Source organism: Colletotrichum aenigma (assembly GCF_013390185.1).
Source record: "Colletotrichum aenigma strain Cg56 chromosome Unknown KSG_Cg56_contig08, whole genome shotgun sequence".
NCBI lineage: Eukaryota > Fungi > Ascomycota > Sordariomycetes > Glomerellales > Glomerellaceae > Colletotrichum > Colletotrichum aenigma.
Window position 1 is genome coordinate 1,720,141 of NW_023500914.1, and position 21,068 is coordinate 1,741,208.

Sequence of the window (21,068 nt, forward strand, 5' to 3'; positions counted from 1 at the left end):
TAAAAGTGCTGTGATGATATCGGGTGATATGTTATCTTAGTTGTTATGCATAGGCCGGTTGGTGCCGTCATGGGTCACGACTTGAGATAGGAAGGCTCATCCGACATACGGTATCACAGATTCTTACTATGGGAATGAACGGTATTTGCCTGGATTCTCTCATAACTTGGCTACTGCCACCATCGCAATAGGTGTTAGCCAAAACTTAAGAGTCGTATCGCTTGTAAAGCCCCTCCGAAACCCTTGGATTTTATGCCGCTCTGCTAAATTTCTCTCTTTGATTACCATATGCCAGCGACCCTCCTCGCCAAATCCATCCGCGACAATGGCAGGACCGGCAGTGAAAGACGCCATCGCAGATGACAGCTCATTCACCCGCTTGGGCCAAACATCCGAGGCCACGATTCCCCAAACACAACGGGGTCTGTCTCCACGCCATGTTCAGCTCATGACAATTGCCGGAGGCATTGGCGTCGGCCTCTTCGTGGGCGTGGGCGGCGTCCTGTCCAAGGCGGGACCCCTGCCTCTTATTATCGGGTACATCATCTACGGCGTGGGGTTCATATGGCCCACCACCCTGAACGTTGCTGAGATGGTGGCTTGGCTGCCGATCAGAGGCTCAATCTACGAGCTTGCCGCTCGTTTCGTGGATCCCGCACTCGGCTTCGCCATGGGATGGACTTATTTCTTCGCTGGCGCTATGCTTGTTTGCACGGAATATTCAGCGGTCGCCACAGTCATGGGTTATTGGAACGTCGACGTCAACCCAGCAGTGTGGATTGCCATGGTTCTGGCAGTATGCTACTTCCTGAACATGGCAGCTGTCAAGTAAGTGAAGGCTGGTGAAATTCTGACACGAGAAACTTTATTTGCTAATTAGCCTGACAGATGGTTCGGCGAAAGTGAGTTTGTCATGGGCTCGACTAAGGTCCTCCTGCTTCTCAGCCTTATGATGGCGACGTTCATTACTATGGTGGGCGGGAGTCCGAAGCACGATGCCTATGGCTTTCGAAACTGGTCTAATGGAAACTTTGTGCACTCTTACTATGCAGATGGAGCCACTGGCGTTTTCCTCAGCGTCTGCATATCAGTGCGCTACGCTGCTTTCACAATCGGTGGACCAGATACCATATCTCTCGCAGCTGGAGAGATTCAGAACCCGCGAAAGACCATCCCACGAGTATCCAAGATGATCATCAATCGTATCCTGTTTTTCTACATTTTTGGTATCCTCGCGGTTGGCATAATATGCAATTCGCGCGATGAACGCCTCCTGGGCGCGATCGATTCCGGCGATGCTGGAGCCGCTGCGTCGCCATGGGTTTTGGGACTCCTCAGCCATGGCATCTCGGGGTTTCTGCCAGGACTCATCAACTTTCTCATCTTACTTTCCGGTTGGTCCTGCGGAAACGCCTTTCTCTACTCGTCCAGCCGCACCCTCTATTCTCTTGCACAAGATGGACAAGCACCCAAGCTCTTTTTGAGATGCACCAAGAGCGGGGTACCATGGGTCTGTGTGACAGCAGTCACTCTCATCTCTCTTCTGTCATTTTTGGTTGCGTCGAACGAAGCAAGTGAGGTATTCTCTTGGTTCTTGGAGTTAACAACCGTCTCACTGGTCGTCAATTTCACCTGCATGTCCTGGGTCTTTGTTGGTTGGCGCCGCGCTTTGAAAGCCCAGGGAATACGCCAAATCAGCACAAGCAAGAAGAGTTGGCTGGCCTCACTGCTTGACAGAGACAACAACGTCGAATCAGTCACGCAGATGGAAACAGTTATCTTCCCCTATATCGCACCCGGCGCTTCCTGGACTCCCTATTTGTGTATGGTGTTGGGGTCGATTATCTCTTCGTTCATTGGGTTCGACATATTCTCCCCGTGGTCTACAAAAGGCTTCATCACAAGTTATTTTGGTCTTGGTTGGTTTGTTGGCATGTTTGTGTTTTGGAAGATATACAAGCGCACAAGCTTTGTTGATCCCGGATCCCTGGACATTTATGCCGACGGACGAAAGCAAGCGATTGATGATGAGTGCCGCCTCTGGGAAGAAGGTCTGCAGGAGGAGCATCGTAATGGAGAGCTTATGAAGAAGAATGTCATTCTGAGAACATGGGACAAAGTTTGGGGAGATTACTAGGAGGTTTTGAAAAATAAAGCCCGGGTATTATTGGATTAGCTACAGAGCTTTGTCACATATTTCATAAACAGCGTCTAGGTTCTATATGGTTATCTATCGGAAGATTCAACGTTGTTTTGTGGCATCATTCCAATCTGCAAGCGCCATATGTACACATTCCAGAATGACAGCAACGGACCGGGTATGTCAACGAGCCTTCTAAGCATAGAAATGTATTGCTAAGTCAAGATTTCTTGCTTTCATGCAACAGCCTAGTGACAAGGCGTGGCATCCAAGTCCGTGGACCGACTAGCACGCGGCACAACAAACTACGCAGGACATCCTCCGCCGTTGTACGCGGTGCAAACAGCTCTGAATCTCTCATTGGGCTGGTCAATACCCTGGAACGTGTTCTTGCACTGCTCATCGGTCCACGCGGCACTAGTCTTGCACTGTTCGAAGAGATTTCTTAGCACTGACGCCTTTTTTCATGCAAAGCCGAGGTGAAAAAGTTGGCACGTTTATGACACTTACAACATTGTAATTTCCGGCAGAGTTATAGCAGATTGTTCCGCCGACCTCGTCGCAAAGTCGAACAGCAGCAATGACGGCATTTCCGTTGTTGGCAATCTGGCAGTGGCAAGAAAACTGGCATGCTGCGAGCGGCATCCTTGAAATGGTCAGCATATGTTTCATCTTCTGTTGCGGTGCGCATTATCACCATGCCGCGGCAACGAGGCCGATAATATTGAACTTCATTTTGGAGCTGAAGGTGGGATCCCGGATGAGGAGAGGTAAATGGTAGAGATTGAGTTGAAAGCTTGGGCTAGATGAGAAGATTTGGTCACGAAGTCGGTGAGAGGAATTCCTTTTATACACACGTCAAACATGAATGATTCCATAGGTATTCCTACTCCCCGACATCCTTACGTTCAGTCCCTAGACATGCCTTACTCGAAGGTTTGACTGGGGACTCATGACTCAGAAAATTCACTTCTCGCCCCCGAGAATTCCGAGTGAAAATAGTATTTTGAGGGAAAGGCCGAGACTTCCCTTGGCGCCAAGTTATTAACGGCAATAGTCAAGTCTCAACGCGGACTCAATCGTGTGTCGGTAGGATCGGATCTAACAGAAGGCGACTTGAAGACTTTCGAAAGTTTTGAGGTTTTTCAGAAGAGAGACAGAAAGCCTGATTGGTTGGAGTATGTCGGGTAAGGCCCATGCAGTCTTAATTAATTATAGTTGTGCTAGTTTCCATTCACGGCATCCCACCACGGTCAACACGTCCCTTGGAAGGACAATAATGAAATACAGAGACGTCGCCAAGAGCGCCGATCAACCGTCAGATCGAACGTCAAACCGAGAGTCGGTTAAAAAGCGGTGTGATACCCATCAAGTGAGCCCGAAACGGATACCACGGAAAGTTTGCAAAGCAAGCTTAGAGCGCTGGGAATTTAAGAGAGTTTTTGTTTCATCAACCATGGCGTCCAAAATGGTCTAGTTCAGAGCCCATCTTAGTCTGATCAGACTTCATTCGAATCCGTACTTCATATTCCGGGGTGAGTAGTAGGCTGTGATTGGCGATCAGTCGGCCGAACACGAGCTCATCAGCCTCATTCTGAAATTATGCCAAGATGCCGAGTTTTGTGATCCAAATCAGGATGTCAGTTGCCGTCCGAGGAGTCCGCTTCCTGAGATCAAGTCTTTACTTTGACGTCGACAACTATTAATACTCTTGATATTTCCATCACAATTCGCCCATACTCTTGCATCAAAACACTGCCGTCTCAATCAAGAGCAAGCCTCATCTCAGAATCGTTCTCTTTCGCCGTCAAGATGCAGATCAACTTCAACACAGTAGCCCTCCTGGCCATCGCCGTGCCCTTTGTGGCCGCCGCACCTTCTGAGGGAAACGTTGATGCCAGTCTTGCCAAGAGACAGAGGCAGTACCAGTGCGAGACTTCCAATGACCTTGGTGCTTGCAACAACGCCATCACCAAACTCCGAGGCCACGAGGCCAGAGGCTGCGATGTCTGGTGTAGGTGCCGACTCACAAGATTTGGAAGAGTGATGGTTACTAAGTCTTGTTGTAGCTTGCATAGGAGCTTTCGCCGCTGTCATTCCGACTTGCGCGGCTGCTGTTGACGAGTTTTTCTTGAGTAAGCCGCAGCAGCCGCCTTAATATTTAAGTGAAAGCTGACCTGTTTTAGATCCGGTGGCCGATCTTGCTTGCCTTGGAGCCGTGGCTAACTTCCAGGGCCCTTGCAAGGACTGCGAGCCATTCTAAACGGGCCCGAAACCAGAATCCGAAACTCCCCGTAGTTGGTGGTAAGGTCATGAATCTGAATTCATACTGCCTATTTGAAGGAAGCCGAGCAGGGACGCTAGAAATCAATAACCGTAATACAACTTTCCACGCTCGAAATATCGACGTAAAAGAGTAGCAGCGTTCAATATTCAGACGTAAATGATGGTACATAGTGCATATTACAATCATACATTACATGTGCTCATATAAATGAAATAATATTACATGTATCTAGTAATTGGGTCTGTGATGACAATCAGAGTCAATTGATTAACTCTAGTACCATGCAGCATTGCAAACCATCGGGTTTCATGTTTTGATTAAGGATAAGAATGTATTTGTGGTATGGTCTTATCCATAGGTCACTGTGGCTGTCCGTCATATGCACAAGAAATCAAAGTCCCACAAAGATAACAGCGCAATTCTTAGAGACCTGCCTCCAATTAGATTTCAACGTTGGTCTTACCGTGACGTTAGCTCAACCCCTGGTGACGAGGCGCTGGTGCAGATACGGCACAATGGCGCGCCTCGGTAAGTCAACCTATGGGATGCCACCAACACATGGAGCCTTGGGCTGCAGCTTCAACCAGTAACACCTGTCCTGCAGCCGCTGTCGGCGGATAGATGACGGAGTCATCATGCTGCGGACATGCGCACAATCTACCTGCTTCATTTCCTCCTTCTGCAGTCCTATCATCCAATATGGCGGGCGAAGACAAATCCCGAAAGAGACCTCGAGTGTCGTATCCACCGAAAAATGAAGATTCTCCACATCACAACGAGCGAAGTCAAACTGATCAAGCCCATCGAGGACTCAAGCGCCTCATTCCATCACGTTCTTCATCTCCGCCAAGTCGGGACAGGAGTCCCAGTAGCCTGGGCTTAGGTGATTGAATCTTGGATGACCCAGGTAAATGAAATTGACTAACCAAAGTCCATAGATCCAGAGAACTCTGAGCAGCGCCCTATATATCGGCCTCATACGACGATTGATTGGCGTCGCGAGATATGCCGCCTCATAGATGTTTCTCCGAATACCCCTGATGGCGAGCTTTTAGTCGCCATGGGGTCTGCATCAGACACCCTAAGAGAGGCCGAGAGACTGCGATACAGGGTTTTGCAACAGCAGGGCCCGCCAAAATGCGAGATTGTTAACAGGATATTGTGTCATGATACAAATGCGGAGAACCTCTATCTGGATGAGCCCTGGGTTGTAGAGAGCGGACGATACAATGCTCATCTCAGAGGGAGTCACGCGATTCCTCACCTCGAGCTACATCTAGAGCGAAACAAGGAAATCACGTTCATCGTTTACCGTAACTTCGAATGCTGCGGAGTCGCCTCTCCCAAGGACTTCAACCATCACGATCGTATGACGAATCATCTAAACTCCGACACATCAAGCTTTCTCAAGAGCGAATATATCACTTTGATATCAGAGGAGCTCTCAGAAGTGTTGGGAAAAATAGCAGATGATGCCTTAAGTGGGCTTCCGCATCCCAAATTCAACAGGAAATTTGATGACGAGATAACCTATCCGTATCTTTGGTGGTTTCATCGAAGAAACGAGATTGAAATATATACTGAAACTCTACTCCAGGCAGAGAGAAAGCATCTAGCTGTGTTTCAACAGTATATCCACGAACGTTTGGGGAGGGATTGGAGCATGGTAGACGGATTGTTAGACAGGGGCAGGATCACTGCTCAGTACATTCAGTATCTCTTTGTATTTCACCACCTGCCTCCCTTCTTCCCGTACTAACAACGCTAGGTTCCTAACGGAATATTGATTTGCAAGACGGATGGTACCAAGAAGCATCAGATTAGAGGGGCCATTACTACCCGGTGGCTTGAGGCCTCGAACACCTTTGAACAAGGCTTTCGAGCAACGATACCGATCAGAACTTGGGCATTTAGAGGCACCTTCCACCACATCATTCGAGACATAATACTTGATACACTACCACCGTGTGATCAAGATGGTTCATTTGCAATTACTGACCTTTCTTCTTGTTACCCGGTAGGGTATGCCAGTAACGAAACTATCCAGGCCTTGAAGAATCGTGGACGAATGTTTTGGAAATGTCGGAGTCGAAAATATGTGTCATACTCTCGATTTTCAGATGACGGCCTGAAGCCTTCAGTGAGAAACTATCTAGCTATCTAGACGCTCATCTCTGATCGAACTAATTTCTAATCGGCAGGATGATTCGAGGTTCATGGTGGATTACGGCACATACAACCAGATGCATCCCGACAGAAAGCACACTTTTAATAGTGACATTGGACCTGAGATCAAGCTTGATGACAGTTGGGAGCCTGATGATACTTTCTTCATGTGTCTTCCCACTCAAATACCGGGATTCAACATGCAAAAGAAGGAGTGGGGTACGTGGTATTGGAGTATTGGACGTATCCGATTGACTAAGCTGACTCTTTTTCCCAGTGAATTTGGACGTTGAATTCATTAACGATGTTAAATGGAACGATCAGGCATTTGAGCACCTAGTCATTGATATGGAAACCAAAGAGTTGGTTAAGGCAGTAGTCACCACGCAATTGAGAGCGGAAGAGAACACCGATCTCATTCATGGAAAGGGAAATGGCCTTTTCATCCTACTTCACGGGTAAGTGTGTTCGCTCTATGGTGATTATGGCTTCAAATCTGCTGACTGCAATTAGTGGTCCAGGAACTGGGAAAACTTTGACCGCTGAAAGGTATTTGAAAGCCTATCCCTTATAGAGCAAAATGAGCTGACATCATTAGCGTTGCTGAAATTGCCAAGAAGCCCTTGTACAGAGTTACGTGTGGAGACATCGGAACAAAAGCGGAAGACGTAGAGAAGGTGGGCTTCTTCTGTTCAGGATGCCACACTCCAGTTGTTGACCCAAACTAGTACTTAGACACCGTCCTCCTTCTTGGAAAGACTTGGGGATGCGGTAAGACCTGCTGAGTTTGAAATATGTCCTGTAATCAAAAGCTTACTTTTCATCGCTAGTTGTTCTTTTGGACGAAGCGGATGTGTTCTTGGAGGAGCGAACACTCAGAAATCTCGAAAGAAATGCCCTCGTATCAGGCAAGTATAATTGCTCAATTGTCTTCTTGTTGATAGTTAGGCCATGCAAGATGTCAAGCCCGACGTCTTCCTATTCATAGCCTTCTTTTCTGACCGTGATGAAACAGTTTTCCTGCGCGTTTTAGAATATTACGATGGTAAGTGCGGCGAAACACTTCACTGCTGTTATTTTCTAATCAGAGATTTCAGGTATTCTGATTCTGACGAGCAATCGCGTGGGAACCTTTGACGAAGCATTCAAATCTCGCATCCAGCTAAACCTGAGATACAATAATCTGAGCGAGCAACAACGGCTTCAAATTTGGACGAACTTCATCGACCGCATTGAGAAGCTCAATGATGACAGAAGTACGGCTACTAATCACCTCGAAATAAGCAGCAGCATTCACCAAGACATTGGAATTGACTCGGAAGAAATTCGCAAGCACCTCCCTGAGCTTGCGACAGCGAATCTGAATGGCAGAGAAATTCGTAACGCCATCTCCACGGCACGACAGTTAGCTGTGTATCGCGGCATGCGTCTTGGGTATGAGCACATAGCTTCTGTGATTAGAGAGGCAGGCAAGTTTGACGCTTATTTGAAAGAACTGAGACAAGGTTATACGGCCGATGATATTCGCAGGGGTAAGGGGGAGCGATAAAAGCAAGTTGAGGCTGCATGAGTCTCATCTCAGGCTATAACAGAATGCTTCCTAATCGGCGTTGACCCAAGACTTTTCCGCTGTCGAGACAGGGTTTACGTAATTGTCCTGATATTGAAGATGTATTAGAAACTTACTTAATCTTTAATTTCTCATTGTTGACAACAACGCCTGCACTTTGCTGTTGTTATGACATTTCGCATCGAATTCTTTAGCAAGGGCGCTATGTAATCTGTGATTGACGCACTACTTCATAATGAATAAGCGAGGTCATGCGCACATGCTGCATCTTATGGACCTCTTGTATTGGTCTATTGTCGGACCAATAGAATTTTCTAAGCCTTCGTAGCCTGACAAGCAGCCGGTTTAAAGGCCTCATACCCCACGTCTAAAATCGTTGACCATCCCGAACGCGACTCACATTTGTTGAACACCTATTGTTGTTGTTGGTGATCACAGCCATAGGCTCTACCCAAAGCACTATGCATCCGCATGATGATGCCGCTGACTGGATGCTCATGGACGATCTTCCAGAGCGCCGAAGGATTCAGAATCGGATTGCTCAGCGCAACTACAGTACGTGACACGAGATGGGCTCACTGATGATATACGTCCTATCCGTTGGCTTTCTTTAACGGATTTGAACAGGGAAAAAGCTCAAATGACGCTTAGAAGATCTAGAGAGGCGCGCTGGTATTGAAGCCTCTGGAGATGGTATGACACAGGGGTCAAAATTCTGGATCAAGTCAAAACCAGGACTCACTGCAACCTTCCCCACCGTCACTTCTGCAACCATCTCACGCGATCATACACGAGGCGAGCGCTCTCGACAGGCTGCCCTGCTAGCTCAGTTTCATCGAACAACAAATTGTCGTCGATCAAAGATAGTTAGCGGACGAAATAAGACCAATGCCTCAGTCCCTGCAGCACCAATGAGCACCTACAGGAGTGCATACGGTACGGAAAATTCATCAGACTCAGTGAAGTCATTATACTCTGCAGTTGCTGGGAGATTGGGCACTGGGAGAGAAATCATGGCCGAAGAGTATTCCGACATGATGACAGATCGAGGCAAGAAGGGGCGGGATATGACTGCTAAGGAAGCTGATGCAAGACGTGGGAATGGTGGAAGCAGCCGTTCAGAAGAGCGTCGTGCTCGAAAGCACTCACGGCATCCTAAAGCCTACGAACCTGACGGCACAAAGTACGGCATTAGCTCCATGCCCATGGCAAAGGTATGTCGGATAAGTTAGTGCTGTTCGAAAGCTAACCTATCTGTTCTAGGAGAAGCAACACTTGGCAAAGAACGGTTTTGCGGAGTCTATGAAATCAGCGAACCCTAAGGAACGATAGAGGTTAATATCTCAAGCTCTCCGTGGCCTGTCTAAAGGCTTCACGTCAAATAGGCCCAGGAAGAGCTAATCTATATACGGCGTCTGCAGTAGATCGAGTGCCCTTACATTGTATTTACCATTCTTGCAAAAGGCCCTTTGCACAAGAAGCTGCTGTACAGGCTGCATACACCTGCCAGCTCTTGTTCTTGTGGCTGTCCGAGTAATCACACACCCCTTTAATCACAATGCACGGAAACTTGTCCCAAACGCCTGCTCCCTCCATCTCAAAGGCAATTACATCCTCATCCTTTGCAATGCAGTCCCGATGCTCTCCTGACTTCATGACCTGATCGCCACAACCGATCTGACCAAAATGAACCTCAGGAACGAAGGCAGTTGGGCCAAACTCATTAGCCTCATGTCGTTTTCGATGGATGAGCCGCTCTTGATCACAGCCAAGACTACCGCATGTCGAAGGTCTAGCATTCGAGCAAACGCCATCCGGAAGGGCACATATATTGCATGTCCCAGGTTTGTTGTGCTTGTGAACGTAAGTTGCTTCAAACAGAAAGTCTTCATCTGTGCCCAAATACGTTGCGCCTGCCCCAAAAATTTCTTGGAGGGTCTTTAAATGCGCTAACATTCTTGCTTTCAGACGTGGTCGACCCATCCATCCCTTCATTTTGTTGAGTAGACCTCTTATCTCTGGAGGCGGCTTCGCCAGTACTTCCCTCCGAATGAGCTTGTCAGTGTACCTTCTGCCGAAGTCGTAGGGAACCAAGCCCTCGCTGATGATAACGTCACCGAGGATAATCTCTTTCCTATCGCCATAAAACGGGACAGCCCCGCAAACACCGACAACTAAGGCGAGTTTGACATTGGGGAAACTGTTTCGGCAGTTGGTTGCGACGCTTGAAGCATTGCTTTTACCCATACCGGGCATATGTACAAGCACGACAGGGTACCCACAAATGACACCAAACGAGTAGGAATTAGTATCTCCGGGTGATCTCATCTGAGTTGAGATTGTACCATGCCAGTGCTCATCAAATAGGGCGTGGATCGCATCTGCTTCTAGAGTCAAGGCGCATATGATTGCAATCTTGATTTCGTGCCGGCTTTCGTTGACACCTGTGTAGTGGCGTGAGCCTTTTGGAACTTCTGATAAAGTCCTCGGAATCCAAGGTGCCAATGGTAATGGACATGGACCGTCTACTTTGACTGCGACGTTTTGCGAGGTTGCCCAATCAGTACAATGGTCTCTTTCCAACGTTCCGGTGGGGACGTCGTCAGAGTAACACATCTGCTGATCAGCGCTACGTGTACGGTCGTGACTACTACTTCAAGAATATTAGTGGTGTTTCTCAAATATCAATACTAAATGTCAGTACATACCTAGGATCCAAAGCCCAGTTGCCTAGTACCAACGACTTCTCCTCAGAAGGGTTTACTGTCGCCGATTCGGGGGCTGGACGCGAAGGTGGAGTGGATGCTAGCCTGTCTGCCACATTCGGAGAAGAAGCGAGGAAACGCGAAAGCATCGGCGGAATGTAGTTCTCAACACCATCCCAAGATGGAGGTTCCCACCGACCCATAGACTCCATGGCTAAGACTTCTTGAGGGAAGTTTCGTGGTCCGATCACTACTACTTTAAGCAGTACGGCTGTTGGCCCCCTGAAGATTTCCGAAGCAACGGTTTGAATCTTCTCCTGCCAATACTCTATACCGTCCTCCCAGCGATGCGAAAATGTGCTGCGGTCAAGTACGACGGATATTTTGCGCATCTTCGCACACACCAGGTGGAATAGGGAAATGCAATCTTCTATGCTCCCAGTGTTTTTAAATGATTGAAGGCTTTCGTGAGCAAATCCCGCTAGATCCTGCAGCTTCATGTGCCGAAGGCATTGCGCTGTAAGCTGCTCGAAAGCCTCGCGTACATCTAGCTTGGAGTGACCTGAGTTTGGCGCGGTCGAAGGTGGTAGGCCGTCCAGGAGGTAAAGAACTGGATGGGATGCACCCAAATGTTCTATGAGCTCAAGAGCAAAACCTCGCGTGCGCGTGCTCATTTCAACATCGACAACAGCCACCTGTGGCAAAGAGGATTTCAACCAGGCCACGATCTGTGGGTGGGCCCACAGATGGTGATTGAGATGACGACCCAGAAGTGAATCCCGCCTTTCGACGACATCGATAAAGGCAGTCAGTCTTTCCTTAACATAGACAGGGTCTATGAAGCGGAATCCCGGTTTGCAAAATATTAAAACTTTCCACAGTAAATCAACTTCATGGGTTAAGAGGAAGGCCATATGGCGGTCATCGTTAGATAGCAAAGTGCCTGCACAAAAGTCAGACTGGTGCGACTAGGAAACGAAAATAAGCGAAAGCCTACCACGCAGGGTTTGTAGCTGTCGCAAGTAATCTTCACCCTCACTTTCCAGGGTAATTATGCCCCGGTCATTCGTTTCTGTTGGTGCTTGGTACGTCGTTGCGCCTCGACAGACAGATAGTTGCCAGCAAACTTCGTCTATTAGGGCGGCGCGTTGTGAAGTAGTCATCCGAAAGCGGCAGAGCCCTGAGACTTTGAACATTGACCAAAACGTACAGTCGATGGAAGGCACAGGTGAGGAGATAGAACTGCTGGAGGCTTCACTTAGCCTTGTGCAAACCGTCTTGTGGCTTAGGTCATGTCAGCTGTGGTATGCGGCACAGCCTTCGAACCAATGAGCACACGTGATCTCACACTGCACCATTGGCGCACAGCACTGAAGAAGCAAAGCGTGCCCAATTTTGCATGGCGTCTCGATACCCGACAGGCGCTTGATATTCTGGAATAAGCAACATGCCCAGGGGTCGCATGCTGTGTAGAGATAGTGTGCACCGGATGGCATGACGTATTGTTGCGAGCGTACTATCATGTCTCATTCTTCTCGTGACCAAAACGCCGTCCGACCTAATAAATACCAATTGAGTGTTTTAGGGAAAGGAACCGTTCAAGCAAAGCCAAAAGCTTCAAATCGCCCAGTAAATCTCCACCTTGACGCTCTCGACATTATTGCGCCAACCGCCAAACCGAGCCTTGCCCCAAACGGTGACAACATCGCCCAGCTTCAAGCTGCGGACAAAGTTGCCCGTGCCTGTACCCTTTCCACGACCAATTTCCGCCAGACGGTCGCCCTCGGGCGAATCTGGGTGGATATCGTCCGTCCATGACCAGATCACCTCATGGTCCACAAACTCCCTATGCGCTGTCTTATTGGCCTGGATCTTGAGGTTATCCAGGGCGTGCATGTGGTGGTGGTAAGCCGTCATTGAAGAAGTGGAAACAACGGGGGGATACACGGATTGGAGACCGCAGGTGCAGAAGTTTGAAGCTCCACCACCGGGTGTATTGCTGCTCTCCGACGCCTCGGGTTCGGGGGGTGGGCTCGGTGATGATCTTTTGCAAGAACCGTCGCCTGTATCCAAAATGTCAGTGTGCTGTCATCTTTTTGAGCAACAGGAATAACCTACACTTGCACTCCTCGTCGAACTTCTCCAATCCCGCCTCAAACCAAGTCCACGATCCCCTGTACGTGCCCTTATCTTCGTGGCTGCCACCCCAACCTTGGTCCTTGCTCCGCAACTTGACCAAAATCTTTCGAACCGGGTTGGTCAGCGCGGGCGGCTGCGTCATGGACCCCTCAAAGTATTCCCTCGGGGCTTCGCGCGTAGGCAGTGTCGGACTCGACTTCGGCTCCATGAGAGTCAAGTTCTGCAGGGGCCCTTCCACCGCCGAGCCGTCAACATCTTTGGGCGGGAGCGGGGCCGTCTTGAATGCCTCCCCGACCTTGCGGTAGTCGGTGAATCCAATCGGGGGACATCTAATAAGGAGCTTGTTCTCGCCATTGGGGTCTCCGCCGACGATGCCGGCGCCGCCGCGGGGCACGTTGACTTGCCATGCCATGGAGGCCTCGGAGTGCGGCCAGTACTCGGCTTGGTCGAAGATGAGATCGAGCAGCTCGGGCGGAAACTTGGCGGCCTTCTCCAGCATGACTCTAACAACGAGCACATCGGCCAAGGTGGGTTTGTATTCGCCCGGAATTTGTTGGGTTGATGATTGGCCCTCGGGGCCGTTGTTGTCGGGAAACGCCATGGCTCTAGCGAGAAACGCACCTGCTGCAACTGTCGCGAGAGGTCTGGCGTATTGTTGTAAAGTCGAAAAGAAGTTCGGCATAGGTATGTATGTCAGTAAAGTTTCTTTTGAGGAGCGGATGGGGGGGTAGTGAATGTAGGCAACGGTGTGGAGAGTAGCGTACGCGTCGGTTGCGTGTGACGGAGGCGACGTCAGTTCATCACTGTGCTGGCCACATTCAGGGTCGATGGGAGGCCGCTAGAGCACTGGTGCCACTAGCTAAACGGGAAGGTTAAATTGACGTCAGTGCGGCGTGGGGATTCACAGCGGGGAAGCTGTGGTCCAGAACCTGCGACAAGCACATGCTGCGACTTCACATGGTGAATGACATTCTGACCTGGACCTTGAGATTGACACAGTAATGCTAATGTTTCTGCTAACTACCTTAGCTAGTACTCAGTACTCTCTTCAAATGCACGCCCCCAGCCACGTCTCTCGAGCTCTTGTTGCGCGTACATCGCCAATATCCCCAGACCAGCCTGCGAATTGGACTTCACAGACGACGTCATCGTCCGGCGCTGCCATTCAGCCGTCGGAGGCGGTTGTAAACCTCTTCTCTTCTTCATAGTTGTTAGGTCATAGCACGCATCTTAGATATGCGCCTTTATCTCCTGCAGATATCATGGCCTACCGCTCCTGATGAAACTACCACCTCTTAAGCCATCCATTGAGGAAAATAATGGCACTGGTTCTCGGATTAAATGTCTCCTGTCTTCCGCAGGTCTAAAAGAAATCTCCACTTAATTTATGTCAACTCCAAAGGGGCCGAAGTTAAAATCGAAAGCCTGGTTGTTTTTTCATGGAGGAAACTGTCAAAGTCGAGGTGGAGGTCGCTGTCCTTGACCCAGTAAGCGGTCTACAAATGACAGCGGATCAAAATCAGCCATATCTTCCGGACTGTTCATGGCGAATGGTCTGTTCTTTGAGGAATCTGAGGGCAGGAGAGGGGCCTGGGATCTGGGACAGATTGAAGGAGCCGTAGGACGCTCGTCAGGAACCGTCGCGTTGCTCAGCCCCATGTGGCTCCTGCCGTCGTGCTTGACTGAACTGACTGAACAAGCGGGCTGATCTTTCAGACTCGCCGGCTGTGTTGTCTTTTGAGATGGTGCCGGGAATTTTGGAGCAGGGTACAGGGTGTGTCAGGGGTAAGAAGGAAATCTGCGGGTATGTCGGGCTACGAGACGAAGGAACCGATGATTGAGAATGGCTGGAAATGTTTGGCTGTTTGGTGTTCACTATTCTTCGCAACGACGAACGGCCTGGTTGCCATATTCTGCAGTTTTGGATATGTGCCAGGTGCTCGTCAGAAATGCTGTGTTTCTTGCCGCAGATGCAGAAGAAAGGACCTTTGTCATGCTTAACTTTACATTCCCTTAGATGCCGAATGTAATTGTCGTTACGTTTGTATGACTTACGACACGTACACGAGTAATTACTGTTGATATGGGCCGCTCGTATATGCCGTAGCAAATCTTTAGTATCACTTCTCGTAGTGCCGCAGAATTCGCATGAAATAGAGCGAATGGAGTGGTTCGCCCGGCCGGGTGCCATGGCGTTGTTGGACGGGAGCAGGGCAGTACCGCCTTTGGCACGATTTTTAGATAATCCGCCAACGTGTATGTTTCTCGACTGGGTCCAAGTCCCCTGATGGCTATTCCGCTCGAAGGAAAGCATCAGGCCTGTGTGAATACACGCCGCTTATTGTGTTTTCCTCCGATCGGGAGAGAGTGGGTATCCGACTTCAGATCCGTCGCCCAGCTAATGTCAACCTTTCGACGGCTCGCATACGGCGATCATGGATCGACATGATAAGTCGGCAGCGCGTGTCGACAGTGGTTTATGGTAATGATGACGAAGGGCTCGTGTGTTATTGTTTCAAAATGTCACTGAAAAGTTCGGATTGTGAGCCGTCGGATAGCTGCTCGACATGGAAGGAAGGTCAGGAGGCACGAAAAAAAACGAAGGGAAAAACTGGCAATGTTGCTGCCTAACAATGAGCGCGGCCAATAAAACTTCGTCTGGGTTGTACGCCCTGATTCCAAAGAATCTTGTCCAGGGCACCATCATCAGGGGAAAGCTCTTCGGAGGCGAAACGCTGTTAGGTGAAGATTTAGATGCTAGACTTAGTTTCCTTATCGTTGGGCTTACAAGTCCTACTAGGGGTTCTTTCAGTTTATAACAGCGGCAAATGGTTAAGTGAACGAGGAATGTTGCGACTGATGTCATGAAACGACCATCCATCGCCTCACTTATCGCTTATCGTCACGTGAGATTGCACCATCGTCGCCGCCGACAATGGAGCTCTAAGCAACTCCAGCTTACAAACCCGGCCGCGGGAAACACCAAGAACGGCCGCTATATCTTTGCCAAGGGCCCATGATTCCTTCTGGTGCCCCTCCATAGCTTCAATTCCGTCACAATTGTCGCCATGAAGTGCCAAAGACTCGCCTCAGCGGCCCTTCGCCAGGCTCGCGCCCCAATTCCCCGCACCAGCACCCCCGCCGCAATACGGAGCTCTGCCGCAGCTCTCAGCACCCAACAACCCACGCGCGCATTCCACTCCAAGCCGGCGCGCAAAGCGTCCAACAGCCCCGGCGATGCCTCGAACCCGGCGATGGCATTCCCGTGCCTCGACGCCCTCGAGAACCGGTCCGCGACACTAGAAGCGAAGTTCGAGTCGAGCAACGAGCCCTCGTACACGGCCGGCGCAACGGAGACGTACCACTGCGAAGAGCCCCTCCTCCTCGACTGGGGCGGCGTCCTGCCCGAGTTCGATATCGCGTACGAGTCCTGGGGTAAAATGAATGCGGACAAGTCGAACGTAATCCTCCTCCACACCGGCCTGTCTGCGTCGTCGCATGCGCATTCTACGGAGAGCAACCCGAAGCCTGGGTGGTGGGAGAAGTTCATCGGCCCAGGGCTTGCGCTTGATACGGATAAATACCACGTAATCTGCACAAATGTAATCGGAGGATGTTACGGTTCGACAGGACCCAGTAGTATCGATCCCGCGGACGGCCAGAGATATGCGACACGGTTCCCGATCTTGACAATGGAGGACATGGTGCGCGCGCAGTTCAGGTTGCTGGATGGCCTTGGCGTGGAGAAGCTGTATGCAAGCGTTGGCTCTAGTATGGGTGGAATGCAGTCGCTTGCTGCCGGTACACTGTTCCCCAACCGCGTGGGCAGGATTGTATCCATTAGCGGTTGCGCGAGGAGTCACCCGTACAGTATCGCGATGCGCCACACGCAGCGACAGGTGTTGATGATGGACCCGAACTGGAACAGAGGATTCTACTACGGCAGGGTGCCGCCGCACGCTGGTATGAAGCTGGCGCGAGAGATCGCGACGGTTACATATCGCTCCGGACCTGAGTGGGAGCAGCGCTTTGGAAGGAGGAGGGCGGATCCCAGCAAGCCCCCGGCACTGTGCCCGGACTTCTTGATCGAGACGTATCTGGATCATGCTGGGGAGAAGTTCTGTCTCACCTATGACCCCAACAGTCTTCTCTACGTCAGCAAGGCCATGGACCTTTTCGACCTCGGACGGGAGAACCAGGTGGCTGCAAGCGCAAGGAGGGCGGAGCGTGAGAAGCTGCTGCAGTCTGGTGTTGAGCCTACAAGGAACGATGCTGCTTGCAGTCTGACCCTTCCCGAGAAGCCTTACGAGGAGCAACCGGAGTCGAACGCCGGTGCATCAGATCAGCCCGCCGAGGTGTCGTCGAGGCCTCCTGAGGACCTGATCGTTGGTCTCTCCCCTCTTAGAGACACCCCAGCCCTCGTCATCGGCGTCGCCAGCGACATCCTCTTCCCAGCGTGGCAGCAGAGGGAGGTCGCGCAGGCCCTTAAGCTGGCGGGTAACCGAAACGTGGCACACATCGAGCTGAGCGAGGAGATGAGCTTCTTCGGCCATGACACATTCCTCTTGGACCTCAAGAACATTGGCGGAAATCTGAAGAACTTCCTGGGCTGAGTGTGAGTTGGTGGGTCCTTGCCTCTGGCGACAATGGAACCAGCTTCGCGCGCACCTTGAAGTCATCCGCACCTCTCTGGCCACCCGTCGACCCTTTCATCCCATCCGACCCGCAGAAGGCTTTATCTAGCAGTGAATCACTCTCATCCGCAACCCCAGAGACTAGCACGCAGTCCACGACGGGCGTGGGTGGCCGAACACGTACCCTCGGCGCAAAAACAGTCCGGCTGTTTTTCATAGGAATTGAACTGGGGACGCCCAGTTCAATTCCGAACTTTTTTGTCTTTTTTGCAATTTTGCTTTTTACCGAAGTGATCTACGAGGTTCAAATTACCTGTGGGAATAGGTTTGAAGCCGATTACGGGTGGTTGCGGTGTGTGGGAAAGGATTCTTTTCCTTTTGTTACATCAGCATCGCGAGTGTAGAAAGGGAGTTGGAGGAAGGGGTGAGGGCGGTTCGCATTTGCATAGCATAAACAGCATAAGGCAGGCAGGAAAAGCACAATTGATGAACGAAAAGTTCTACGAATCGCAATACACACACATATCAATCTGTTTTATGATATCTACCCCCGGGAACTGTCATACTGCACTTTTTACATTTTTATCGTACCTTCCTTTCTCTGGCGCAACGCCATCAGCAGAAAGACCCCACTAAACCAACACTTGAACTCTGACGTCAGCCTTTCATTTACTTACACTTACATTCGACAACACCTGTGCAACTCAATAAGGTCAATTGCGAGGCAGTATGAGCACGTTCGCGCCTGCTTTAAAACGCTTTCCACATAACCTCATTCCTTCCTCCAGGAATATTCCGAGATCAGCCACATTTCCTCACCACGTCAACCAAGTTAACTCCCGCGTGATTAGAACAATGTCGACAATCACGCTCAAAGATCACGGCATCCAAGTGAAGCTGCCGGAAGGCCTCTCCGAGTCCCAGCTCCTCTCCTTCCGCCCTTTCAACGTGAGTTCATCTTCCCAATCCGTCTACCAACAGCACATTCTAACACACCGCAGAACTGGCTCTCCCGCCTCACAACCTCCCTCACCCTCCAATCCAAAACCGCCTCCCACCCCTTCCACGCGGACCCCTACGCCCTGCGCAGCATCACCGTCCAAACCTATGACGTCTTCGGCTCCTCGCGCATCGGCTTCCTCAAGCTCACCGCCGACGTCTCCAACGCCGCCGGCGAGACCCTCCCCGCAAGCGTCTTCCTGCGCGGGCCGAGCGTCGCGATGCTGCTCTTGCTCGTCCCCGACGACGCCCTGGACGAGCGCTACGCCGTGCTGACGGTGCAGCCGCGCGTGCCGGCAGGGAGTCTGTCGTTCGTGGAGCTGCCGGCGGGCATGGTCGACGACAGCGGCAGCTTCGCGGGCGCGGCGGCGAAGGAGTTGAAGGAGGAGTGCGGGATTGAGATCCACGAGGACGAGTTGACTTGTTTGAGCGAGCTGGCGGGCGCGGGGAGGGCGACGGAGGGGGAGGAGGAGGGGCTTGCGGAGGCGATGTTCCCGTCGGCGGGCGGGTGTGATGAGTTTATTACGATTTATAGTCATGAGAGGCGGGTGTCGAGGGGGCAGCTGAAGGAGTGGAGCGGGAAGTTGACGGGGTTGAGGGAGGAGGGGGAGAAGATTACGTTGAAGATTGTGCCGATGGGGGAGCTTTGGAGGGAGGGGGGGAGGGATGCGAAGTGTCTTGCTGCAGTGGCGCTGTGGGAGGGACTGCGGAGGGAAGGCAAGGTGTGAGGAGATTTGGTTCATGGGTCCAAGGTCACGACATCACAAGAAGTATTAGAGACAGCGAAAGAAAGAGAGGGCGTTTATAGCTTGAATTTCTTGGCTAGCTCGATGCCCTCTGCGATGGTACCCACGCGGGCGTCGATAGCATAGCCTTCCTTCTCCAGGCGGACGCACTCAGACCAGAAGTCGGTCAGGGGCACGGTGAAGACCTCGATGAACTCGCTCTCCTCCAGCTGCGGCACAGGGTTCTGGTTCTCGGGGAGGGAGGTGTCGATCGTGACGTGGATCATGCGGAGATTCGTGTTGCAGAAGCCAGGGTCTTGAGCATTCGTAATCAGCATCAACCAGCAAAAGATAGACAATAAAAAGTAGCATACCGTTGAACATGATGGGCGTCGTCTCAGACGCGACACCAACATACCCTGTCTCCTCCTTCAGCTCTCTCACAGCCGCCTGCTCGGCCGTCTCGCCCTCGTCGACAAGCCCCGCGGGCACCTCGATGCAGATTTGGTCGATCGGCGGGCGGTACTGCTTCTGCAGGATGATCTCGGGGCCGGAGGGCTTCTCGAGGATGGCGACGATGCCGACGCCGTCGATGTCGCCGGACTTGGGGCGGGTGCGGCGCTCGGCGGACTCCCAGGTGCGCGGGGTGCCGTTCTGGTCGGTGTAGTTGATCTTGGAGAGCTTGATCCAGCGGGCTTCTGCGTCGGGCTGTCGGTTTGGGAGTTTGGTTAGCTACTTGTGGAAGGGCAGATGCGGGAGAGCATGGGAACAATTGTCCGAGGGATATGGGACGTACCAGAGGCCCTGTGGCGGTCACTTTGGCTTTGCCGGACATGCTGGGCGATATCGGGTTCTGTATCGTGTGTCGCGGTGTTGGAGGGTGACGTGAGTAGGTACCGAGTCGGAGACGGAGCTTTGGCGGGGTAGCTTGGCTTCGCTTCACTGATGCTGGAATTGGCGGGGACGACCCCGCGGTCAACAGGCTGAGTCAGCCATTCTTAGTGCCGACACCAGCTCATTGGGACTGGGAGGGAAGGAGACTTTGGGGGATGCCCTCAGAAGGGAAGGTCTGAATATGATTTTTCACTTTATGCTTCTTATCGCGGACGTTGGCAGAAAGTAACGTCTGCAGACTATGTCCTTTCTTTACTTAGGGGCATCTTGCAGTCTGATGTATGATGAGTTGACTTCCCTTTCTTAGTAGATTTTCTACTTTGAGAAATCTGTGCCGTTCAACGACATCTGGCGACAAAGTCTGTGAAAATGCAAGTTGGATCGTGACGGATAGACGGCGGACTGTCAATGTGTGGCAGGCAGCTTGCCGACGGCACTGAACCCCTCCCTCATCCAACCTCCGCCAGACCCGCCGGCGACCTGATACCGCCAACTCCCACCTGCCAAGGATCTCGAGATTCCACCGGCTATACGGCCCTCATCGGAGGGGATCGACGCCAGAACCCCACGACGACAACACACACCGCTCGGCAATCGAGTCAGTGACCATTATCAACGACGTCGCTATTTCTCCGAGGATCTGTATGTGCAATCACTCGAAATCCCCACCCGCGCATACATAGGCTTGAAGCAGCTCGGTCCGAGATTATTCTGGGTGGGTTGTGTTATTTACGACATCGCATTAGATTGCACCGCTGCCGCGTCAGTCGGGTTTAAGCTTTGGGGCTTTTTCGTCTCAAGGCTGACGA

At 51.2% G+C, this 21,068-nt stretch overlaps 8 protein-coding genes across 8 annotated transcripts; 4 read left to right on the plus strand and 4 right to left on the minus strand.

The window, feature by feature from the left end:
- Positions 1–325: 325 nt before the first annotated feature.
- On the plus strand, positions 326–2,137 carry prnB-0 (Proline-specific permease; the record flags this gene model as incomplete). The annotated part of the gene is made up of 2 exons (XM_037327245.1): positions 326–828; positions 889–2,137. 2 exons carry the CDS (start codon positions 326–328, stop codon positions 2,135–2,137), a joined length of 1,752 nt encoding a protein of 583 aa, XP_037173897.1.
- A 308-nt stretch (positions 2,138–2,445) lies between these two features.
- On the minus strand, positions 2,446–2,875 carry CGCA056_v012002 (uncharacterized protein; the record flags this gene model as incomplete). Its single annotated transcript, XM_037327246.1, has 3 exons — positions 2,446–2,568; positions 2,651–2,786; positions 2,838–2,875. 3 exons carry the CDS (start codon positions 2,873–2,875, stop codon positions 2,446–2,448), a joined length of 297 nt encoding a protein of 98 aa, XP_037173868.1.
- A 2,067-nt stretch (positions 2,876–4,942) lies between these two features.
- On the plus strand, positions 4,943–8,142 carry atad-3-0 (ATPase family AAA domain-containing protein 3; the record flags this gene model as incomplete). Its single annotated transcript, XM_037327247.1, has 11 exons — positions 4,943–4,955; positions 5,366–5,794; positions 6,548–6,567; positions 6,629–6,812; positions 6,871–7,051; positions 7,107–7,142; positions 7,192–7,270; positions 7,322–7,364; positions 7,424–7,494; positions 7,542–7,638; positions 7,691–8,142. 11 exons carry the CDS (start codon positions 4,943–4,945, stop codon positions 8,140–8,142), a joined length of 1,605 nt encoding a protein of 534 aa, XP_037173869.1.
- A 1,467-nt stretch (positions 8,143–9,609) lies between these two features.
- On the minus strand, positions 9,610–10,779 carry CGCA056_v012004 (uncharacterized protein; the record flags this gene model as incomplete). Its single annotated transcript, XM_037327248.1, has 1 exon — positions 9,610–10,779. One exon carries the CDS (start codon positions 10,777–10,779, stop codon positions 9,610–9,612), a length of 1,170 nt encoding a protein of 389 aa, XP_037173870.1.
- A 1,706-nt stretch (positions 10,780–12,485) lies between these two features.
- On the minus strand, positions 12,486–13,608 carry CGCA056_v012005 (uncharacterized protein; the record flags this gene model as incomplete). Its single annotated transcript, XM_037327249.1, has 2 exons — positions 12,486–12,931; positions 12,987–13,608. 2 exons carry the CDS (start codon positions 13,606–13,608, stop codon positions 12,486–12,488), a joined length of 1,068 nt encoding a protein of 355 aa, XP_037173900.1.
- Positions 13,609–16,075: 2,467 nt separating this feature from the next.
- cysA (Serine O-succinyltransferase) lies at positions 16,076–17,620 on the plus strand (the record flags this gene model as incomplete). The annotated part of the gene is made up of 1 exon (XM_037327250.1): positions 16,076–17,620. The coding sequence occupies one exon, from the start codon at positions 16,076–16,078 to the stop codon at positions 17,618–17,620; it is 1,545 nt and encodes a 514-aa protein (XP_037173901.1).
- Positions 17,621–18,496: 876 nt separating this feature from the next.
- On the plus strand, positions 18,497–19,368 carry CGCA056_v012007 (Nudix hydrolase 14; the record flags this gene model as incomplete). The annotated part of the gene is made up of 2 exons (XM_037327251.1): positions 18,497–18,589; positions 18,643–19,368. The coding sequence occupies 2 exons, from the start codon at positions 18,497–18,499 to the stop codon at positions 19,366–19,368; spliced, it is 819 nt and encodes a 272-aa protein (XP_037174419.1).
- A 74-nt stretch (positions 19,369–19,442) lies between these two features.
- Positions 19,443–20,200, minus strand: YSA1 (ADP-ribose pyrophosphatase; the record flags this gene model as incomplete). The annotated part of the gene is made up of 3 exons (XM_037327252.1): positions 19,443–19,681; positions 19,740–20,073; positions 20,162–20,200. The coding sequence occupies 3 exons, from the start codon at positions 20,198–20,200 to the stop codon at positions 19,443–19,445; spliced, it is 612 nt and encodes a 203-aa protein (XP_037173865.1).
- Between the last annotated feature and the right edge of the window lie 868 nt (positions 20,201–21,068).